Below are 17,121 nucleotides of genomic sequence, written 5' to 3'. Positions count from 1 at the left end.
GCTGTCAGTCACGTCCAGCTGGATGTGCCCCCCCCCATGCCCCCGCTCCCCCCCTAGAGCAGAGGCTGCCATTCAAACCAGCTCCCGAGGTGGTTGGGGCGTGTGGGGTTACAGGAGCTTCTGTCTCCCTTTTTTTTTTTTTTTGTTCCTTTTGGTGACCCCAGGGTCCAAACCCAAGACTAGCAGAGTGACCCTGCCCTACTCCATCTGGCTTTCTCACCGCTGCTGGGTCTCTGCTGTCTTTCCTAGACCTTCAGACACATGTTCATGGTTACATCTACATCAGACTCTTTCCTTCTCAGTTACCCCGAGCATCTGATGTGGTGTCTCGCCTCCATCCCCAAATGGAGCAGCTTCAAGGAACCGTAAAAACCCTGTGGTTGAATTATATCAACTCCTCATTGACTGTTAGGGTCGAGAGAGGGCAGCTGGAATACCTCCTGTCTCGTTTTTGTTTTTTTTCTTTTTTTTTTCCCCATAGCTTCCGTTACATTTCACCAGCCTTAGTTTTCTACTGTGCCTCTTAGTTGCTATTGGTGAGGACACTGGCCCGTGGAGGAGGAGAAGGAAGAGAAAAGGAGCAGTTCTCTGGTTAGCCACCCACTCAGGATTGCACTGTCCTATCCATCTAGTGATAGAAAGCTGCACATTTTTCAACCTAATACAAAAATATGAACACTTCTGGACATTATAGGCATAAGTCGTTATATCTCTACAATATAATAATTTATACTGTACAGCTATAACAGATTAACAAAAGGTGCAATCCTTTTTTAAAAAAGCACACAGTTCACATGTTTTTATCATTTTATTTTTAAGTATAAACTTTTTAAACACTTTACATAAATTAACTCCTCTGAGACTAATATTTGATGTACAGTAAATTGTAATTCATATAAAAATCCATAAACAACTTGTCTCACGTAATTTACAAAAAAGGTCAGGGTTTCCTTTGCTTCTCAGTGACAAGGATTGTATTTGCCAGTTTGGTTTTTTTTTTTTTTTACCCCCAAGGCAAGCCACGACAGCATTGTAAAATGCATAATGAAATCCCCGTGGAGCCGAAGTCACTTGTGCCAATGTCCTTTTACAAAGCAGCACAGGGAAAGTAGCTGGGTTGTCTAGAAACTGTCATTTCGCCCCACATTTAAAAATGAACAAGAGATCTAAATCACATCCTATGCACAGACTACTTTGTAAGCAAAGGTCGACAATTCAGTAATATTTGGAAACACGGTAGGCATTTTTACCCTCGTTAAAGACAGTGCCTCTAAAGGAACAACAGGTGGCCCCGGGGCAAAATGTTTAGGCCTTTTTTTTCTTTTCCTTTATTATCTGTTCCTTTTAGTAATACCTTCAGTCCAACTGAGTGCAGCGATATGCATATGTAAACATATTCTTTAAAGCCGATCACCTTTAAGGTCATTCAGAAAAGGGGTTTTCTTTTTGTTCTGTAGATGGTTGTTTTTTTTTTTTTTTTAATAGCGGGATCATTCTCGCGGAAGGCTCTTCTGTGTCGGAGAGTCCCAGTCGGATTGTGCTACAGACACATCTGAGCAAAAGGGGGGCTCTGCGAGCGCCCGCCCGCCTGCCGTCCCGGTCCCCGCGGGGGCGGGGTTACCTCTTGCCAATCTCGCTCTGCCGCAGGAACTGGATATTGTTGGCGCTGTCGGCCAGCTCGGGGTACTGCTCCACCGACAGCACGTAGTAGCCGTCGTAGCCCTGCACCTTGCCGGCGCTCAGCAGCTGCCGCTTCTCGCCCTCTGTCCAGAGGCGCGCGCCCTCCTCGCCGTCGCGCACGCGCTGCTGCTCGCGCGCCCAGGCGCGGGCCAGGGCGCGCTGGCGCGCCTGCTCCAGGATGCGCGCCTTCTCCTCGTCCAGCGTCATGCCGTAGCGCACGTGCAGCGCCAGCGCGCCGAACTGCATCTCCACGTCGGCGAACCTGCGCGTCCTGCCGTTGACCACGGTGGTGGACTGCGACACCGTCACGTTGATGCCGTTCTCCAGGGCCTTGCGGCCGCTGGTCAGGCGCAGCGTGCCCAGGTCGCTCTCGGGCGTGCTGGTCTTGATGAAGTAGTGCGTGTCCTTGCCCTCGATGGTGAAGTGCAGGTTCTCCAGGTAGAAGGCGTTGTTGAGCACGGCCGCCACCTTGATGCAGTCCTCGTTGGCGATGTTGAGCACGTTGGTCTGCACGCGGCCCTGGCTGACGGCCAGCATGACGCCCTTGCCGATCAGCGACTTGACCGTGGCGAACCACAGCCACGACGGCGCGCCACCGCCCTTGCGCCGGCTCCCGTGCACCTCCGCCATCTTGCCCAGGGACAGGAAGGCCTTGGCCTGCCTGGCCACTTGTTGCTGGACTCCGAAAATGGGCTGCAAAGGGAAACAGAACACAGGGCGGCTTAGGGGAACAGCTGTAGTTCGGGGCTGCCGGGAGCCCCGGCTTCCTGGCGATGCTCCCACTCCTGACCAAAGGGGGGGGGTAGGGGTTTGGTGGAGAGTTCCAAGGCATTTTATTAAAACCTCCAGGGGTTTAGAGATGAAAAGGCTTAAAAAAAAAAACCCTGGGTGAAGGAATGCACTCAGAATGCCCACCCCTCAAGCTGATCCAAATGTGTTCTGAACCTAAAAAGAGGTAACTCCATCATGTGTTCGTTCAGAACTTTTTAGTTTCTAACGCGGGCAAAACATTCATGTTTTTAGCTATTGTCTTTCAGTTTAGAGCTGCCCTTGTCCTGCGTCTGTCATATTTGGGGGAACCCAGCTTATCGGGTCCTTCATCCCAGCAACTTTTCACTGTGGGAGGCCGAGAAGAAAGCAACAGGATTTGAAAGGCGGTGGGGGAGCGCTCAGGGCCAGATCACGGTGACCCTCATCATGTGCTTTTAAGTGCTAGTGCTTTAGTTCAGGTAGATTCCCTACCCTCTCCTTGTGAACGCAACTGCAACTGAATATCGCCAGTAAAATCGCTCGCAGAACTGAAATATACATGAACGACTGCAAAGTGGACAGCTGGAGATGAGGAGTTATTACTTTGGGAAAATATTTAGTTTTTTTTGGAGTCTTAGGACAGTGCACCATATACCCTGGCAAATGATTTAAATTGGGGAGATCTTCACACAGCCATTTCTTATACTACCAGATGTTTGTCTGGCCAGTGTTTCCCAAATGGAAACATCTGTTTCATTTGCAGCAGGGAAAGAAGCATTTGTTTCTCCGCAACTGGGGGCGGCCTCAGTGTCTTTGCTCCCTGATTCCCTGAGCTGCCCTTATGGTGCAGTGTTTCTTGACTGAGAACCAGAGCTGTATTTAAAAAATTTCCCAGGAAAATGTTGGCAATTCCATTTGTACAGTAGGGCTTAAATGTTTTTAGACGTGTTGGAAAATCATACACAATTAGGACGTGTTTTTTCATATGCATCAGGAAACTTCAGGGTATCTTCCTGGTACGTTATCGGTGTAGATATACTTGCAATTAGAAATTTTAAAATGGTTCCCAGACCCCTGGAAACGGATTGGTTTGGCTTTTTAAATGTAAAGATGACATCTGAAAAAGGAACTGCTTTTATGTTATGAAACATGTACCAGAAAATAGAGGTACTGACAATGTGTGTACACACATATGCACTGTGTATATGTGTGTGTGTTTGCCATGGAAGCCTTGTCTCTTTGTATTCATTGAAATGGTAGGAAATGGCTTAAGGTGAGGGGAGGGGAATGAAATTTTCCCAAGAAACTCTGCACTCTTATTATGGTGGGGTAACCCAATTTCTTGATCTTTATTCTTGCTTTGAGCCAGAAATTCTGGTGTTTGTGTATTCCTTTCTGATCTTTGAATGGTGGGAATTAAAAGTACCATTTTTATGCCTAACCAAGTGGTGGCACAGTGGATAGAGCATCGGACTGGGATGCAGGGAACCCAGATTCGAAACCCTGAGGTTGCTGGCTTGAGCGTGGGCTCATCTGGCTTGAGTGTGGGATCACAGACATAACCCCATGGTCGCTGGCTTGAAGCCTAAGGTCACTGGCTTGAACAAGGGGTCACTCGCTCTGCTGGAGCCCCCTGGTCAAGGCACATACGAGAAAGCAATCAATAAACAACTAAGGTGCAGCAACGAAGAATTGATGCTTTTCATCTCTCTCCCTTCTTGTCTGTCTGTCCCTATCTGTCCCTCTCTATCTCTGTCACAAAAATAAAGACATAAATAAAAGTACCATTTTTCTGAAATGGCAGCTTTGACTTTGCAATTTTCCATTCATTTTTTCTTTTCTTTTTTCTCAAAACAGTTACAGGCCTCCTGATCTGTTATTTTCAGGAAAATTCCATAAACACCTAGTTGTACGGGGAGCCTAACATTTTTATTTTTGATCCTTTCCTATGAAACGCTGTTAATATTTTTAAAAAGGCGAGCTTCGCGGCATTGTGGGCTGCTGATTTGTAATACAGCCGCCCTGCCCTCCTGCTTATAGTATCTTTGCCTTAGGGTCCCAGGGTCATAAAAAGGCTTTCAGGAGGATCTCTCTAGAAACTTTGCACTAAAAAAATAACCTTCCTCATTTTATTACCTTTTGATAATGCCTTTCTATATTTTTATTAGCATCACTAGAAAGAGTTAAGCCTGTTTCATTGGCCCCTGTTAGCTGAATGCAGAAAGTGTTGGTTTTTTTCCCCAAAAAAAGAGTAAAAAATTAAAAACTGTCCCTGGGACAATCCTCACAAGGGCCGTTTGGTTAAATCTGGGTACACAGGACAGAAGTTAGCCATCTATCGCCATTTTGTAGTTTTGCTCTTTGTTTCTTACCGGTATATCATCCCACTGCTGACTCCTCACGAGTTCATACGAAGGCTCTGTTAAATCAAATTTGGGAACAGGGAATCCAGGAATAGCATTGTGCAGATGGAAGCCAAATGTCACGAGCCAGCTGTTAACATCTAGGAAAAGAATGTTCCAAATGAGAGGTGTCAGAGTTTATCCTGTGCCTTCATAAATTTAAATTCCTACTTTAAAGAAAACCCCCCAAATTCACAACCAGAAAAAGAGCACACTGGCCTGTATCCTACAATTCAAAAATCTCCTCTCCATTTTTAGACATGCAGGCAATTAACTAAATAGCAGAACTACAGCAAGGGCTACAGCAGAGGCCGAGTAACAGATACTCAGGCCGTCTGAATACAGTGCCGTGCATGCCAGGTTGCATCCTGGGTCAGGAGCGGTGACAAAGAAAGGCAACAGCAATGCACAACGGCAGGAAAGAACCACAGCTGTAGAAAGCAAAGAAATCTGTGTTGTAGTTAGTCTTACCTACAGGTTGTGTATTGCTGTCTTTCAAAGGCGACTGCCCAAGAACAGAGTTCCACACCCCATTTTCTATGAATAAAAACCCTAAGTTGAGAGTATTAAAAGCAACGGTAGATGCTTAATCACGATGAATGCTGAAAGCTGGCAAAACTGGCAAAGCGCACCAAATTTCTGATAACCGTCAGTTATGACTTCAAAGGCTCCCTGTGCACAGGTGGAAACAAACTTCTTAGGAAGAGAACCTGGAAACCTTTAAAATGATATTTTAAAATATTGCCACGTGACTCCAAAAACCATTAAGCTCAGAAGAAGGCTTTTATTCTATTCTGGAGGTTATAATGTTACAGAACTACTCAGCAGGCTTGCAGCTTTATGAGTGCAGCTGGGTGTAGATTATTTTATATATTAAGCACATTGCTGGAAAATTTGAAATTGCATTTCACCTAATATACTTTGTGCTGTTCCATCTCTCTTTTGATGTTTTTCAGAAAATGCTGCTGCGGCATTCCCTGCAGTCCACGTTGCTAGGAGAGGATGAATTCAGGAGCTGGGGGCTTGCCGCCTTTCAGCCAGCCCTGTCAACACCTCTTAAATAACCAGTGGTTAACTGCTTGTCAGGATGATGGAGAGCCGCCTGTCTCCGCTTCCTTCTCTGGGGCACACACTCTCACCTCTCTGCCGGGCCGGCAGGTCCTTTGTCTGGGCAGCATGTGGCTCTAAAATTGGTGGTATTCTCCCTCTTTTAAATGGTGGTAGTGGTGGTGGGGAGCGATGAACCCCAAGTTCATCATGTAGAATAGAAAGTGATATCTATCTATCTATCATCTATCTATCTATCTATCTATCTATCTATCTATCTATCTATCTATCTATCTATGTCTATCATCTATCTGTGTTTGGAGAAAATTCTCATGATTGGTGGAATTCTATCTATCTATCATCTATCTATCTATCTATCTATCTATCTATCTATCTTGTGTTTGGAGAAAATTCTTTCTCATGATTGGTGGAATTCTTTATCTATCTATCTAATCTATCTAATCTATCTATCTAATCTATCTATCTATCATCTATCTAATCTATCTTGTGTTTGGAGAACATTCTTTCTCATGACTGGTGGAATACTGGAGGCTAGGTTCCCTGCTATGGACAGTGTCTGTGGAAGAGCGGCAAGCATGGGGTGTTAAGTATTGAACAGCACTGCCACAATGGTGGGACTGAATGCAGATGTGCTCTCAGAAACCCGGAAGGAGGATGCCTGGAGGGTGTTGCTGACCCAGGCTGTTGAGGAACGGGACTGTCAGTGGGCTCACATGGAGGAGAACTAGGAAAAGCTTCAGGAAGTCCGGAAAAGCAAGAGGCAGACGTGCCGTGAACATGGGGCAGCATTTTTGAGAGCCGCACAGAACTGAGAAAACGGGTGTCTCGTTCCGCCTCCAGTTTGGGGGCTCCAGTGTCGGCATGTTTCTCTGCACCGTCTGCGCCACCTTCCTTCAGAGACTGGGTTCCGTATTGTTTTAGAAAACTGTGGCTTTGGGCATAGGTGGGCAGAACAGGCAGGTAGAAGCTATGTCTCAGTTTCCCTTTCTGGTTTCTCTATGGTTCCATAGAGAAATAACATTTAAGAGGTGAGGCACTCAATTTTGCATGAGGAAAGTGTAACACTAAGGCAGCTCCACTATAGCTAAGGAAGAAAGGAATCAGTACTTGGAAGGGACAGAAAATTGTGCTTACCTGTGATGTAGTCTTTCACATCATGGATTTTGCTTGCAGGGTTGTTATTCCTGAACATATACAGGTTAAAGGGAGCTGGGTCCTTCCCTATTCTCCTCCAGATTTCTATGTCAGGTGTTGTCCACCGTCCTGCCAAAATGTCATAATCTCTTTCTCCAAAGTGAATTAATTTTGTGAGTGGGTCGTATAAGCCTCCATGAAATCCAATTACTAGCTGAAAGTCAATATTGGAGTCAAAATAGATTTCACCATATGCGGTGTACTGAATCTGTTTTAGCATAAGGCCATTGCTACTGAAAACAGCCAGGGGTGTCCCCGTGTTGTCCGATGCGATATAGAACTCATCCCCGCTGCTGATCTCCATGGCAAAAAGATGTCCCTGGAGATCGTAATAGAGGGAAGTAATTTCTGAACTGGAATGGTTGTAGACATGGGTAATCCTCGTGGGGTAAGTTAGGTCAGCATAAAAAAACTGCAGGTGCTGTCCAAGGCTGGTTTTGGTGGACACTCGCCTTCCCAGGCCATCGTAACGGTAGATCACTGTCCAGCCGCTGCCTTTACTGTAGACCCGAGCTAGGAGCCCCTTGGAGCTGTACTCAAAGATCTCCGTGCCCCTCTGACGCAGGAAGCCATCTTCGTCCATCCGGTACTGCACGTCACCCAGCCGAGTGATCCTGTCCCGCAGGTCGTAGCGGAGCGGTGTCAGCCGCGCACTGTTGCTGGGGTTCAGTAGGTGGAGGTTTCCGTTCAGGTCGTAGTTGTAACGCCACATGATCTTCTCGTTTAGGTAAACCGTCTGGAGCTGCCCGTCCACATCGTACTCATAGGCATACTTGGTAGTGTTGGCAAAGGGCCCGATTTTGATCTCCCTCTTGGTGACGCGGCCCATGTTGTCATACTGAATTGTAATCCAGTACATGAGCGACCTGAAGATCTCGTACTGAATTTCCTTGATGCGGCCGTGCGCGTCAAAGTGCTTCGTATACGTCATCACCGCGGTGGAAATGATCTGGTTGATGTCATAATATATCACTCCGAATTTCCCAAACTGCTCGACTTTGCCAGAAATGTCATCAAACTGATAGAGGTCAATGGGCAGTGGCGTTTCGTTGATGACCCCCTGCATGCTGGTCACTCGAAAGCTGTTGTCGTAGCTGTAGTCAAACCTCGCGTTGACCATCCCGTCCTCACTAAAGCGGAAGATCTGCCTGTCGATCAGGGGGCCGATCTGCCTGTACCTGATGGTGCAGATGAACCCGTCGCTCTGCAGGTTGACCGTCTTGAGGACGCCGGCTGTCTCGTCGTAGGTGAAGCTGACCCTTGTGCTGTCGTACAGGATTTCTGAGAGCCTGGTCTGCCTTCTGTACTTGAACAAGACCCTGCGGCTCGTGCCCAAGAAGGCTGTTTGCAGAAGCAGCCCCTCCTCGTTGTAGTCCGTGATGACGGAGGCATTGCTCTCTGGGGGGTTGTAGATGTTGCGGTAGTAGCCGATGGACCGGATCGTCTGCATGGTGTGCCGCGCCACGCTGGGCATGGTGATGGCCGACAGCCGGTCCCACAGGTCGTACTCGAAGATGTACTGCCTCTGGCTGTGCAGCAGAAGAACCATGGACTGCAACGAGAGAGCACACTGTTACCCCACGCTGGTGGCGGAGGGAGAGCCAAAGCCGAGTTAGTGACCATGAGGATGCGGAAATGTTCCGCTCGAGACAACGGTTTTCCTTTTAGCGGAGTTATTCCTGACCTGACATGGGGTTAACGATTCCCTGCCTGATTTGCCTGGATGCTTAACTGTGAGGGGTTCTGCAATGAGTGACCCAAGATTCACAACGTGCTGTGTGTCAGGACTGACCCCTTCCTTTCCAGATGCTCATAGCCAAGCGGCAGGTGGTCAGTGGCGCTGGAGAAGTCGCGATGCTGGCGCAGGTAAAGCCGCTTCGAAGGCGCCATTGCAAGGAGAGAGCAGCACGTGGGAAATGCAGTGCTCTCCATAACTGGCAATTATTTACTAAGGTGGCTCCCCCCCCCATTTGATTGAAGAGCCACTCAAATCATGTATTAATTTGTGGTGGATTTGGGGGAGGCGCAAAGCATTCAAAATATTATTTTATGAAGAAGAGACATTAAAATTAGCCCAAAATGGATAATGTGTACATAAAGCATCAAAGTCAGCAGACATTGCTAAATTAATCATGTGAGTGAGCACTATAAATACCCTTAATAGAAATATATATATCTCGATACATTGCTTTTTGTTTGCAAATTCTTGTGTAGCGTCTGTACTGATGATAAAATGTACATTTTGAAAATTCCCCCTTTTGTGAGTACTAAATCTGTTTTGTACCTCAGGTGCTGTAAAAAGAGTTTCTGGGTTATACTTGGCTTTGGTGCTAATTAATTATGAGGTGAATAAATATGTCAATAAAAATAAGCTTGGCTTATTTTGCAAGTCACTGCAGGAAGAGAGAAGGCATGAATTTATTGGGTCAACACGAATGGGCTGGGTGAGGGAAGCTTGGTGGTCACACCGAGCACGGGCAGCCCGTGCCTCCAGCAAGCCTCTCTGGACGCTGTCAGCCCGGACGGAAAGACTGCAGGGCCAGAGGCTGCTTCGGACAGGAGCCCTCCTGGGACTTCTGCACTGCTTGTGACAGAGAAGTAAGCCCTTGTCCAAGGCTCATGCTTTTCCCCAGGACTGTCCACCACCTTCTGAAGCGGTTTGCACAACCGAGGCTTCTGCGGAAGCCTCTCTGTGGGCATATCTAGGGGCGCTTGTGTATGTAGGCTGCGTCAGTGTCTGGAGGGTGGTCCCTATAGTGTGCATTCTCCCAAGGGGAACAGGACTATGGCTGCATTCACAGGAGTCAGCCTGTAGTTTTACAATCATTTAAAATCACAGCTGCTGGTGGGTCGCGAAGGAAGCATCCACGGAATGTGCTCTTTGGTGGGTCATAAGTCTTAAGAAATGAATCACAGGGAGATAGTCCTTTCTCTCTCCTTCCTTTTACCTTCACTTCCTCCTGGCCCCAGTCAATACCGCACACCACGCATCCCATGGCTGAGCACTTTACACACGTGCAACCTGAAGTCTGTTTTGGTATTGCTCGCAGTCTCTAAGAACGGGAAAAGCCTAAGCTAGCCTGCTTGCCTTTTCCATGCGGGAGAAGGAGGAGAAGCCACAGCGTACCCGAAATGTGACTTCCTAAAAATAAAGTAGGCTCTTTCGTTAGGAACACATAATAAATAGGATCCACGTGCTTTTTATGGTTCTGTCGAATTCTGCTGGCTACCATAAGGACCTGACCACAGTCCCTGTGCCGACGTCAAGCTCCTTCCTAAACGAAAGAGCTGGCATTGAGATTATTCACACATGACTTCCACGCCCAAGGTCTAATTTGTGAACGTTGCTATGACCTATCGGCTTGGCAGGTGGGCAGTGTTATTGCTTGTTTGTTTACAGCGTAAATCACTGAACAGGGTCTCAGATAGCAGGACTTAACTAAGGAGAAAATGCTTTGCTAATGCAGAAACTCATCACCGCTGTGCGGATGTGACTTACATACTGATGCTTGGAAAATAAATGGAACTCTGTCACATGTCAGTCCCCCCCCCCCCCCTCTGCTGCCGTGTTCTTGAAGATTGCTGAAAAACATGCTAGTCACTGACTCCCTGTTTTCACCGTGAGCGTGCAGACATACCTTTTCCAAGTACGTGTAACTCCATGTTTTCCCATCAGCAAAGACCCGTGATACAATCCTCCCCTGTCCATCATAATCGACTTTCTCGCTGGTGGTTCCTCGCTGGATGCTGGCGATTTGACCTGTGGACGCATAGGTGACGTTGACGGCCATCAGCTTGCTGCTGGGCAGCCAGAGGGTCGGGTGTCCCGACGTGTCGTAGGCAATCCTCAGTAGAAATTTACGGTGGTCATCATAGATCTTTTCTGTCTTTGTTGTTCGATCAAAGTCAACTGAAAGGAGATTCCTGCCATTAACCTGTTAGAACACAAACAGGAGGATAAAATAAATCATGCTAATCCACTACCAGTCCCTTATTACCCTTCCGCGGCCCCACCATTGTTTAAACACCATTTTATGGTGATTGATTCTCTTTGTCAGTAAATTAATTTAGCAACTTCTTGGGCACAAGTGCAAGGCAGTAGATTAACTGCTCTTTTAAAAGGTTTCATTAAGCAGAAGGACGGCCTGGCGTTTGTTCAAAACCTTTTCAATTAAATTCTGTAAACTTGAGCAACTGATAAGAAAAATACCAAAACATATTTGCTTTAAAGTTTGTTAAGATGCGAAGGTGGGAAACGTGACATCCCTGTCAACTGCTCAAAGCCCCTCCCGCCACGAGCACTGGAAAATAATTGCTCGGTAGATTAATCACGGCTATATTAAATAAAACAGTGGTAAGTGTGACTGTAGCCCTTTGTAGAGCAGTTAAGTATGAGTTGGAACCCACATTACCGTAAATTATTAATGAGTTGAAATAGCAGGAGGTTACAAACACGATCATTACTTTTGGCCAAATGTGGAAATGTCACAACTTTTTCTAGTGCCTTTTCCTTGGAGAACATCTGGTTAACCGGCGGGACTTCAGACCCTCTACCCACACGTCTACACGGTCTGATTCTTGTGATTTGTTTATCAATCTGGCACCACGTGGCTGCGACAGGGTTTTGCGTGGCTCGGTGCCACATCCAGAATCTTCGACCACATTCTGGCTGTTACTGTCTGTGACCCAAGGCACACACAAACCAGCTGCAAACCAGCCGGCGTCACTGCACTGGGGAGGGGGCCCTGGTTAAACTGTACAGTAGCCTGCAGTGTCCACAGACTGGGGACCCCCTCAGAATGAGGGCCACGCCACCACTCTCCGGTCTGCTAGAGCACCCGAGTGGCAGCGGTGGCTGGTATGTTAACTATTTGGATTGTAAAAAATGAAATGGGAGCATCTTAATTTCATATGACCGTGTCCTGGCTAGAACCTTCAAAATGGACAGTGTCAGCTGACTAGTTATATACAGACACACACCCATCTATACCTACCTGCACACACACAGACACACACACACACACATACACGGTGGGCAAAAGTAGATCTGCAGTTGTGAGTATGCAAAACACATGGGTTTATTCTTGTATTACTATTTATCAATTATTATATTATTTCCCATACAAACTGTAAGCCCACTTTTGGACCCTGCATATTTGTAAATATATGTGTAGGTACTTATATCATATATGTATATGTACATTAAATGTGGGATAAAACTAATCTGTGCATTCTATCATTGGCATTACACAAGCCCCATGAAAAAATATTCCTTAAAAACCTTTTCAATTAGCTGTCCAAGGGGAGTGCTGTGAAGTGTGTGTGAAGGTAAAGATAAAAGCTAATGAGGAATTCATGTCTTACAGACAAAGTGATGGGGGGGGGGGGAGAAAAAGCACCCAGAGAAGAGTCACAGAAAACAAGAGGGAAGCGCCCTGGATGGATGTTAGGAGAGCTTCATTTTTTCCCTTCTATTAGACCCACCTGCAGTGGAAGGAAGCACAGAACCGCTGTAGCAGAAACTGGTGCATATTGGCGTGGGGTGTATGCGTGTGGTGTCTGCACGCACGTGGGGGGTGTATGTGTGTGCAGGTGTGACTGTGCGCGCACGTGCGGGGTGTACGTGTGTGTGTGTGTGTGTGTGTCTGCGCATCTGCGCATGTGTGGGGTGTACACGTGTGAGTGTGTGCACGCACGTGAGGGGTGTACATGTGTGTGTGTGTGTGTGGTGTGTCTGCGCATGTGTGGGGTGTACACGTGTGGTGTCTGCACGCACGTGCGGGGTGTACGTGTGTATGTGTGTGTGTGTGTGTGTCTGCGCATCTGCGCATGTGTGGGGTGTACACGTGTGGGTGTGTGCACGCATGTGAGGGGTGTACATGTGTGTGTGTGTGTGTGGTATGTCTGCGCATCTGCGCATGTGTGGGGTGTACACGTGTGGGTGTGTGCACACACGTGAGGGGTGTACATGTGCGGATGTGTCTGCGCACATGCGTGGTGTATTGTGCGCGGGGGAGTCTGTGCTCATGTGCGGGGTGTATGTGTGTGCGGTGCGTCTGTGTGCGTGTGCATGCTGGGAAAAGGAACCCCGGAGCCTGATGTCCGATAGGGCCTGACTTTGGGTGTTAACCCTATGAATCTGTTTTTTCCTCTTTTTCCTTCTGTAAACAAAGAGCCTACACCAGAGCCTTCAGGTCTGTCTTGCAGGGATTGCGATGTGATCCAGACTAACCAGCTGAAGGCCTCTGGGAAGCGTCTGCATCCTGGTTGCTCCCTGCCCTCTGTGAATTCTCTGAAACTTTCATGAGCTCAGGTTTGCAGAACGCTTTGTGTACCCTGGGAACTAGCCACTCGCTAAGGCGACCACTACCTATTTGAGAGTCTGTAGGAAGACTTGATTTGATTTCAAATTAACTGAAGACTCAGTTGGCAGAATGCGGCTCCTCACTTTATATTTGTGCAGCATTTGGGATGTCTTCAGAAGAGGTTTTGCACCGTTTAGCTGGTTAAATGGTTTCCTACAGCTCTTGTGTTTCTCAGATTTATGATCGAAAAGAAGGCAAAAAAGCTCCTCCAAACCCCGAATGTTTCGGTTTCCCCTTGTTTTCCTTCCCTCGAGGATCCCAGGCTGCAAAACAGCCCTGCGAGGCAGACAGTGTCCTTCCCTGGACTGTGCTGCCCACGGTCCTGCCCCATCTGTTCGCATCTTACTTTGTATTCATTTTAATTTGTATCTTCTCCACTCTTTACTGACTTCCTCGGCCTTCCCTTTATCTTGGCAACATTCCCTGCGGTTGGAGCACAAGAAATCTGGACTGCAGATCTGACATGATGGCTCCGGAGCAGAGGGGAGCGAAGAGACAGCCCCGGGCCCGCCCCTCGCCGCTCAGCGCTGCCCGCGGGCCCTGGATGTGCGTTCTTTGCTTTGTGAGTTCTGGCCATACGTCCTCATCAGCGCATCCAGGTGAAAATCTCCTTACTGCTGCCGTTGTGTGAGCCGCCATGCCGAACACGGCACCGCATGGAAACGTGGGAGACCAAACATCTGGAGAGAAGTTTAATTTTTCTTTTATCCAGACAAACACTGTATGCCGCGCCCCGCCTTGTCTCCTCAGACCGAGGTAATGAGGTAAGCCTGAGAATGGGGCTGTGTTTCCCCCGCGTTCCCAAGCCAAGGTCTTCACCGTTCTTACTTTTCCAGACACCAGTCACTGTGATTCAATATGTAAAATTTCAAAAGATATTAAAAAAAAAAAAAAAGTTTCCCCCCCAATCCCTCCCAAACACGTCCAGCCTTTCTCCTCTGGGCTGTAAACGCAGTGCTGAAGTCAGGGGACTCCGTACCTCGTCCCGCGTAACTACACCTTTATGGAATCAGGGCGACGCAACTTTTTTTTTTTTTACAATCATAAATCATCAGCATTGTTCCATGCCCCAGTGGCTTTTAAATAAATATTTTTAATATAAAAATATCAAGTTAAATAGTTCACCAAAGATGAAGAAAAAAAAAGAAAAGAACTTGACATCATCATTATTACACCTCCCGTAACATAAAAATGAATCCAAGTGTTGGGTCTGGATAAGAGAGCACCGTGGACTCCTCTGCGACGGACAGCACTTCCTCGGAGGAGGCATGGAAAAGCCCCGTTTTCAGAGATCACGTCCAGCACAACCGTAATTAATCATAGTGTGCTTTGACATGGGAAAGGGGGGGGGCAGTTATGTGTCCTGTGGAATGCTTGAAAAACTAAGGCATAAAGACATTTAAATGTGTCTTTCTGCTTAAAGACATAAGTACAATCGGATTATATTCGCGTATCTGGAATGTTATGAAGGAAAGTGAGGAAAGGCTGGCTCATTACCCAGCACACTTGGTGACAGTATCTTGACTTCCCCGGGTCCCCGTTGGAACATCAACGGGCTGCAGACTGTTTTGTGTCTCTCCACACGTCAGCAAGTGCTAACTGCTTTGTAGGGCCCTACTCTAGGCTCTGCCACTCAGATTCAAGTGAGAAACAGCCTGTCACACACACGTGACCAGCATAATAAGGTTTAAATATGCAATCATATTCATGTATGCCTTTAAACACACTTTGGCTTGCAAATATTGAGAATTTCTTTTTAAAAATAATTCACTAATTTTTTTTTCCCTTATAAGCAACTGAATTCTGGGCGCATTTAGAAGATGAATTGTATTATTAGAGAGCCATACATTCAAAGGCTGGTTCCAAAGTCTACCCCCGACAAAAATTAGGAATATTTACTAAACATTGTAAGACAAAGACCAGCAACTATTATGCATGTGTCTTTTAAAAACAAGTTTAGCTACAAACAAGGAAGCTAAGGGACAGTCTAATCATGGTTCCTCTATGTTTCCCACGGCTCCTCCTGATTTCACTGGTGTTAATTTCCCTGTATCCACCACCCGTGTTCTCCTAAGTGCATTATTTTATAGAAAATTTCATGTTGCTAATGTCTTATATAACTTTTCCTTTCCTAATCCTTGCCTTTTTTTTTTTAACACTTAAAACTACTGTATCTTGTATTCTATCTATTGTATCTATGCAACTTTGTATCTAGTATTAGATTTGTTTAGACAGGTCAAACGTTTACAAGGTTGTGCTGTGCACCTGGCCCCCTTCTCAATGAGAGCTAGATACAACGAAATAGCCCCTCTCATAAGCTGACTTCTTCTCACTCACTCATTGATTGAATACATGTTTGAGTGCCCACCCTGTGTCAGGCACACAGCTAAACTGAGGTCAATAACTTAAACATGAAAAGAACTTCCTGCTAGGATGTGAGAGAAGATGAGAGAGGAGACGTTTTTTGTTTGTGGAGAGGGTGGAAGGCCGATGGGGTGGCTTTTCGGCTGACTCCCGGACTGTGGCGGACTCTGGGTCTTTTCCTGAGACCAGGTTTTCCTACCCTCCCTTTCTCCTTAGAGTTTCTCTCTCAGAATCCACTGAGGAATGCAACGCGCAGTTGGAGCTGGCATATCCAATCTAATCTTGGAAGTAAGAAACCCTCCCTTGATGCGATGCTGGCATTGTCTCTAGGAGAACAATCACACCTATCAGCTGGAAATCTCCCTGTAGTGTGGCGCGAGGCACGGATCGTTTTAAACGGCGTCTTTTCCGAAACGCCTTGCTGCGGCATTGTGGCTTTGCTGTTTGGAAGGCGACTAACACCACGCCTGTGTGCGTTGGTCTCTTCCTCCCCAAAGGGGGGAGTTTCTTCATTTAGACTCAGGGAACCAGCGACGTAGGGTTGGGTTTCCCCTCTTTTCCTCTGCCTAATTTCTATTTAGGTCTAAAAAGGCAGTGTTACTGAAAGAAAAAGGGATATATTTAGAGGCATAGCTTGTCACAAAGAACAGCGGGCAGCATATTCCAGGGTGTGTTTCTAGGCAGAGCATGGCCCGACTCTTCCCTCTTCTGGCATTTTCCTGACAGCCACCAGAATAGCTCCTTCCTGTCCCCCTGCTGTGTGGGCATCAATGCCTGACGTCTGTGTAGGGCGGAGAGTCTCCCGTTAGGGTTAGGAACCCAGGATCGGGCCTTTTGTTTTTGAAGCACGCTCACGTTGTCCCACGTGATTCTGTAACGGGGGTGGGAAACGGGCAGAACAGGGTCAATTTTATAAATCCACAGTATAGCTCTATCTGATCATGTCCGTATCACGAGCTCGTATCTAGATTGTATATTATTTAGACCACGATACGGACGTCATGAGATAGATAAGGAAGATGAGGTTTCCAGATGATGTCCTTTCCCCAGAAGGTTCATTACTAGTGAAGAAGGGCAGCCCGATTCTAGAAGCCGTAGTTTTTGAATTCCAGTTCAGGACCGTGTTTCAGGGGAGCAGAACGTGGGGCACACACGTGAGCAGGGTCGTTGCGCCCTCGGATGAAGTCAGTCCTGTGACGGAGCCTGCGTGTGTGCGTGGGTGTGTACGGCACGTGTGCGTCAGGGGCGGCTGAGTGAAGATACAGCCTTGAACTGGTTCCCATTCATAGCAGCCCCAC

At 47.1% G+C, this 17,121-nt stretch overlaps 1 protein-coding gene across 8 annotated transcripts in view; it reads right to left on the bottom strand.

The window, feature by feature from the left end:
- Nucleotides 1-797: 797 nt before the first annotated feature.
- Nucleotides 798-17,121, bottom strand: part of TENM3 (teneurin transmembrane protein 3) — a 615,102-nt gene continuing 598,778 nt past the window's right edge. For all 8 annotated transcript variants that reach the window (XM_066380117.1, XM_066380120.1, XM_066380118.1 and 5 more), the window contains 4 exons: nucleotides 10,733-11,029; nucleotides 7,035-8,646; nucleotides 4,803-4,933; nucleotides 798-2,373 (listed from right to left, as the gene is read on the bottom strand). In XM_066380117.1, coding sequence (XP_066236214.1) covers nucleotides 1,618-2,373; nucleotides 4,803-4,933; nucleotides 7,035-8,646; nucleotides 10,733-11,029 — 2,796 coding nt within the window. In that variant the 3' untranslated portion in view covers nucleotides 798-1,617. The remainder of the gene's footprint in view (nucleotides 2,374-4,802; nucleotides 4,934-7,034; nucleotides 8,647-10,732; nucleotides 11,030-17,121) is intronic.

This window comes from Saccopteryx leptura, chromosome 4 (genome assembly GCF_036850995.1).
Source record: "Saccopteryx leptura isolate mSacLep1 chromosome 4, mSacLep1_pri_phased_curated, whole genome shotgun sequence".
Classification (NCBI taxonomy): Eukaryota; Metazoa; Chordata; class Mammalia; order Chiroptera; family Emballonuridae; genus Saccopteryx; species Saccopteryx leptura.
The sequence above is the reverse complement of the archived record's forward strand: the minus strand, read 5'-3'. Positions and strand labels throughout refer to the sequence as shown.